Source organism: Nothoprocta perdicaria, unplaced genomic scaffold (genome assembly GCF_003342845.1).
Source record: "Nothoprocta perdicaria isolate Ctin4 unplaced genomic scaffold, notPer1 scaffold_307, whole genome shotgun sequence".
NCBI classification, from domain to species: Eukaryota; Metazoa; Chordata; class Aves; order Tinamiformes; family Tinamidae; genus Nothoprocta; species Nothoprocta perdicaria.
This window is the reverse complement of record NW_020455541.1, coordinates 743,835-750,382: the sequence shown is the minus strand read 5'-3', so window position 1 is coordinate 750,382 and position 6,548 is coordinate 743,835. Positions and strand designations below refer to the sequence as shown.

Genomic DNA, 6,548 nt, shown 5'->3' with positions numbered 1-6,548 from the left:
CGCCGCCTCCGGGCTCGGCCGCCGCCTCCGGGCTCGGCCGCCGTGCCGCCGCAGGCTCGGCCCGGGGCCGCCGCGGCCGCGCTCAGCGCTGCCCTGTGCCTCGCGCCTCCGCAGATCCAGAAGCTGTGCGACCGAGTGGCCTCCTCCACCTTGCTGGATGACCGCAGGGATGCCGTGCGCGCCCTCAAATCCTTGTCCAAGGTATGGGCTCCACTTCCTGTACGTCCCTCAGCTATGTAACACGTGGGTAGCGTAGCGCTTCACAAAGCTCCTTGGCCTTTTGGACTGGATCGTTAACCGTAAATTCTCTCTCTCGCCAGAAATACCGCCTGGAAGTGGGCATACAGGCCATGGAGCACCTTATCCATGTTCTCCAGACGGACCGGTAAGCGTGTGGCCGGCTCCTGATAGCCGCCTCCGGGGACAGTGCTGCGCTCCACTGAAACCGGCCAACGCGGGCGCTGCTCTGACTTCTCAGTTATGGAAGGAGAAGGTTTACAAAACTAAATCAAGTCGGGGTTTTTTTCTGGGAACTCTAAGTGAATTGGGGGAACAGTTGCCATGAGGAATAATGCAGGTGTTTATAGTCAAGATTATTGTTAATGCTTAGGTGGGCAAGGTCTTTTTTGGCCTCAACTCAAACACGAACCTGGTAAAGGGCAGGATATAATAAGGGCCTAGACTGAATATTTGCATGTGAACACAAGTGGAGCGAGCAGGAGGATACCTTATAATCTTTAGATGAAAAGAAATGAGCAACAGAGCAGCTGAGCAGCCAGAATGGTGCCTCATGAGCTCTTGGGATGGAGGTGTGTTGCTCCACATGGTTATGCAAGAGAASAGACCTTTCAGTGACTAACTGGCACTGTTGTGTGCAGACTGGCTGTAGCAGCTGTTGTCTGAAGAGTCTGTTCGATCTCTATGTTACTTGCTGTTAAACCTCAATCTCTGTGAGTTGTATAAAACTTGTGTGATGAGAACAATCCAAAGGATGCTGGTGTTAGCCCTTCACATGGGGGGGAAGCCTTTCATTAAATTAGGTCAAGGAGGCTGCTTTCATCCACTTAGTTGCTTCTGAGGCCAGGTCTGAACTTGAAGAAGGGAGGTGGAGCTCTGCTGATCTCCTTTACTTTGAGATGCTAAACTGATCCCTCCACTTGTGATCTGAAGGGATTTTCTCCGGACTCTTTGGGCTCTATTTGTCCTCTCCGAGTTGGCGTGTGCCCCAGCTCTGCTTGGATGTGTTGTGTGACTCAGACTGCAGCTCAGCAAGCATTAAATGCACCCTGGTGCTTTTGAGGTTTTGCAGGATTGTAGATTTAAAAAGAAAAGGCTCCCCCAAAACACTGATAGCTGAATTTGTCCTTGCACATTCTATAGTGGACCAGCACATCAGACCAGACCAGAGCGGCTGCTCTGATTGATATGTGAGAGGTGTAGCTGTAAGTCCTGTTTGTCATCAAGTTCTGGTCAGTGCTGCGTGTGATGTGCCTGTTTGTCAGGCTGCCTGGAGAGCGGTGCTAAGGCTTTGGAGGCTTGCTCTGTTGTGGGGAGAGCAACCCATGTCAGCTCATGCAAAACAGGAGCAGATCAATGAGATGGAGCTTGCCTGTCCCTGCTGCCTAATGAAGCTGGCRTTTTGAATGGTGATCTGATCCAGGATAGTGCTGCTCTGGTGTCACCTGCACCTGAGTTTGTGCCTTGACGTTCATTCTTGGAGGGAGTTTTCTGTTGTCTAACAGGTGTCCTGAAGTTTTGTGCCGAAGTGCAATAGCTTGCTTCCTTCTGTGTGTTTTTTAATATGCCCTGCAACTTATTTTTAAGACAAAGTAAACCTATTTCAGGAGGAAAAAAATGTCAATAAAATTGGCTCATGTTTTTTTTCATGTCAGTATTTGAGTAACTCGTAAGAGCTGGTCCTGTATGACTGCTCCTTTGAAGGTTGAGATTACTCTCAGTCTAATTGGATTAGAAATAATAGTATGCTGAGCTTAGAAGAATGACCTCTTTCCTGGAAGTTAGTTTTAAGACGGCATTGTTTTTACAGTGATTGTTTTATTAGCTTCAGTGGGAGCTGAGCTCTGGACGTAAAGCTCAATGGCTGCAGCTTCACAAATGTGGTGGGTTTTGGGGGCATGTTAAATTTTATGTTTTGATTATACCCCTGTTACAGTGTTTTTTTTCTCTTCTGGAATGTGTTCATAACTCAAGGGATTCCCACCCAGGTCTCAGCTGAGTAGAAACAGGGCTTGACTGACCTGTATCAGGTGAGGCAGGAGAGAAGTGTTGGGCAAGAGCCAACGGCAGGTGTGGGTCATCGAGTTAGGAGAGCCGGTGTGTGTGTAAAGTAACAAGGSTGGTTACTGTCATCATGAGGCGGAGACTAGTGACAAGTGCAGACAAGTTATACTATTACATATTGACAACAAATTCAGTGGCAGGGTTTTTGTTAATTGTGTTACCTCTCATTCATGTAGCCCTGGAACTYAAAGAAGCGGATGGAGGAGTCCTTTTTCCTCTTGAGTGTGTCTCCTGATTTTGGTGAATCACTTGCTCCTTTTTTGGGCAACTGATGTGACAAAGAGAGGTAGTGCATGTAATATCTTTCCTTTTCTCCCATTTGCAGTCTCCTTTCTGTGATAATTACTCACTTCCTGTGTAGTGAATTGTGTTTTTCTTTAGGTCTGTGTAAGTCATGCTGGTACTTTGTTAATTCTGAAGTTAGAGAGAAGCATTGAAAGTTCTTCAGCATCTTAAGCCTTYGCTAGGAAAAGGGCTTGGTTGACACTGTGACTATGCTGAAATGGTCAGTGCTTCTTAGATCTGGTTCTTATATTTATCCTTAGATTGTCCACAGTGGCTACCGGCAGCTTCCCTTTCTTACAGCTGCCTTTATACTAGAGCAGAAAGGTACCCTTTGTCTTTAACATGTTGTACGTGTTGTACAATTTTTTTTACAAATGCACAGGTTGTCCCACTTGTTATTCTTTCCTTGCATAAAAAAAGTCTCCTTCCTTTGTGAGATGTGAGCACTTAAKGTATGCTGTAGAAAAACGATTTTTGTTACAGTTTTCCAGCTAGGCACATCAGCTGTCCCAGAGCTTGATAACATTCTTGAGGCAGCCTTTAAATATCTGCAGAGAATCTGCAGAGGCAGACTCGCATGCAACCAGTGCTCTTATACCACATGCTGGTTTTGTAATATGAGTTAGGAATGGGGAGCTACTRAAGAAACATTTCTTCTCTTGACTTGCTGTCTAGATATTGCCACATCCCACCAGGGAGGTTAAAAATAATTTGGCATTGACTGTAAAGCAGGCCAGTGCCACTTAACTGTTGCTGTAGGAGAAGGCACCAGAATGAAAAGTGAACGTGACTTTGCTTGTTGTTTTTTTCTTAAGTTTTGGAACTTCAGTGTGCCAGTTCTAATCATTTGAAATGTGTTAGAAGAGACTGGTCTAAGGGTAAGGTTACAGAAGTCAAATATTTTTTGAAACTACTAAGTTACTGCACAGGTCTCAATGCTGTCATTTCCAGATGTTCAGAGCTGTGATATGCTTTTTACTATACAGYGAAAGGTAAGATGTCTTCATCTTTATCTCCCTGGGTCACTCTTTCATGAGAAGCAGCTTTAGGGGGCACAATCTGTGGCCCTCTCCAGGCACACTTTCATAGCTCACTTTGGGAGAGACACTTGGCTTCTTCATGCTCTACTTGGCAGTAAAGACAAATCTTATCTGTATTCTGACACTGTGCTGCCTTAATGTTTGAAAAGGAGCTAAAGGCTTTTTGAGGTACCCTCGGTGGCCATGGCTGCCTTCACTTCCATGTAATTTTGCTCTGTTGTCATCRTTGAGTGACTCGTGCGGCGCGGCCTTGGCCGTCTCGTGGAGTGCCCCTGTTAGCACAAGCAGTGGAGGGGAAGAGCCTCCGATGGCGCAGCCAGCATTATTGCATTGCAGGAAGGCTGCATCTTTCATGGGTGCCCAAGGGACTACGAATGTAATTTCTGACACGTGACTTTATGGAGCAAATGCTGCACGGTTTCAGTCTGAATGGAATATAATGGATAAAATAATTTTGCATGTWATGAACAGCAGATGGAAGCAAGCTAGGGAATAGCATGAGTGGCTGCAGTGCTACTGTCCTCATTCTGTGATGTGTTTCCCTCCAGGAAAAGAAAAGGCTGGCTTTTCRTGCATCTGTGTGAAATGTAGTACTTTGTTAGCAGCTGGGATTTTCCTCGCAGGAGTAAGGCAAAGAGAAGCAATGCTGAAGTTTTGTTTACTTGTTTCTTAAAGTCTGCAGGGTTCACTTCAGTGTAGCTTTCAGGTGTTGTGGTTACCAGAAAATGCAGGTTTGGTAGTACTGTTCTGTCCAAGCATGACAATTACAAAATGGCAAACAGGCCATCTGGAAATGTGAGCATATATGCTGGATGAGGCTCTTGAAATAGACTAAAGGCTTCCTTTACTTGCTTTGACTACCAGTTTGCCAGAGGAAGTTTTGTTTATTTCCCTTACAGACAAAAGCCGGTGGTGCAAGCTGCCTGACATAGACTGAGCCTAAACTGATATGYGAGAATCCCCAGAGGGACAGCAGCAGGGCAAGGATTCAGGTGAAAATCCAACGTGAGAGGAGGAGTGTTTCTGAGACCCRGTGACTCCAGCCTTGTTGGGCTTGGACTAGCGTGGGGCTCTTAGGGAGGTCACAYGTGGCTTGGAGAGCGCCCGCAGCCCGTGCTGTGGTGCTGCAGCAGGGGAGCTGTGGATGGCACCCTTGGGCTCCCAGTCTCGCCACRACGGCAGGTCGGGTTTTCCTGCTTGCAACACCTAAGACAGGTCTGACCTCTTTAATTAATGGTCTAGTAGATGTAGCTGGCCTAAGCTAGGGCTTGCTTGTATGCCCGCGTGTTGGGCGAGTTGTCTTTAGACCTTTGCTGTGAGCTAGCCTCGTAGCTCCTTCAAGTGCAAGTTCTCATTTGTGTGGAAGGAAGCCTTGCRCGGAATGCCGTGGGGATTAGAGCTAGCAGGAATAGCTGCGCAGAAATGAGGAGGAGAGGCCCTGTTGGGGCAGAGGGCTCCTTGGATGTTTGGCCGAGACGTGGCAGGGACGGGATGGGTTAGGGCGTTTGCGCTGTGCGTGTTGGAGCAGCCGGGCTGCCCTCGTTGTGGTCTGCATTAGGAGGAAACCTTCAGTAAGTGGCCAACATGTTAATGCTTTTATTCACCCCAAGTGAGCAACTCCTGCACTGCTGCTTTGTGGTAGCTTAGAATTCACTTGCTGTCCAGGATTTGTAACATAGTTAGAATGAATGCCGAAGAAATGGGTTTGCTCTGACAAACTGGCGACTGGTTTATTAAGAGTCCTGGTGTGAGCAGATTTTTAGGTTAGATTGGCTACTCGTTAGCTTCTAGGTGAGGTTGGAAAGCTCTTAATGGGAGGGTGTAGTTGGTGTCGGCGGCATTTACACTGGTCTGTGCAGCAGAAGGCACTGTTGTGGTGGTCCTGTTCCCCTGGAGCGAGCACTGAAATGGGACATGGGAAGCAGCCGTTGAGGTCTTTTCCACGACCATGCCAAAGTGCTGCAGCTCAGCTGCACTTTCCTTGGATGACGTCCTGGGAATGAGTGCTGAATCCCTAGCAGACGGGTGTCTCATATACCTGAAGAGCAGCTGGCGGGGTATGACTCAGGAAATACAAGGCATGGTTACAGTGAAACTTTGTGTGGTTTTTGTTGGGTCACTAGACTTTCTGGATGTTGCCACCTGAGGGAATGCACCCGGGAGAAATAGTTTAACTTCATTTAAAGACCAGGCAACTCTTGGTTGGTAAAAATGTGGTGTTCTACAATATGTCAGCATCAGTCCTTCCTTTTTTTCTCCATAATGCTGCAAAGGGAGTTGGCCGTATGGAAAAGCAGTGTTATAAAGCATAAACTGTAAGACTACTTTATACAAAGTCAGTCATTAAAGTGTTTTTCTGTTCACAGTTCAGATTCTGAAATAATTGGCTATGCTTTGGACACTCTCTACAATATAATATCGAATGACCTCGAAGAGGAGGAGCAAGGTAAGCTCTGGGTAATGACTGTTATTAACTGGGGAGGTGCTTTCTTGATGCCTTTGTTCAAATTCTAAACTCCTGGTGTGCAATTCACTAATAGGGAGACTTTCCTTATGGCTGTGCAGCCACTAAGACATTCCAGGAAATTGCTTGGGGTAGTTTTGTTYCAAAGTATTGCTGGGTCCTCTGGGGCATTCCCTTTCTTTAGAAATCCCTTTTGTGAACAGCAGCCAGTTGCAGTGGCCTAGCTGCTTGTTTGTAAAGAATCAAGTCCTTTTCCTGTTTGCAAAAGAAGATTCTGCCTGTTTTTATCTAATGGGGCTGGGGCAACAGCAAGAGATGAAAGCTTGGGTGCCTGCACTGAAGTAGCTGTATAGGAGACTGAGACCTTTGTTTGCTAGCCCTGCAACAGCTCCTCAGAAAATAATGCTTTTCCTTTCCTTCCCTGGATAATCTAAAGAATAAACACGCATTTATGCATC

At 46.7% G+C, this 6,548-nt stretch overlaps 1 protein-coding gene across 4 annotated transcripts in view; it reads left to right on the top strand.

Annotated features, from left to right (window-relative positions):
- The window catches only part of USO1 (USO1 vesicle transport factor), a 32,274-nt gene that overhangs the window by 2,847 nt on the left and 22,879 nt on the right, over positions 1-6,548 (top strand). For all 4 annotated transcript variants that reach the window (XM_026042535.1, XM_026042533.1, XM_026042536.1 and 1 more), the window contains exons 2-4: positions 115-201; positions 321-385; positions 5,993-6,072. In XM_026042535.1, coding sequence (XP_025898320.1) covers positions 351-385; positions 5,993-6,072 — 115 coding nt within the window. In that variant the 5' untranslated portion in view covers positions 115-201; positions 321-350. The remainder of the gene's footprint in view (positions 1-114; positions 202-320; positions 386-5,992; positions 6,073-6,548) is intronic.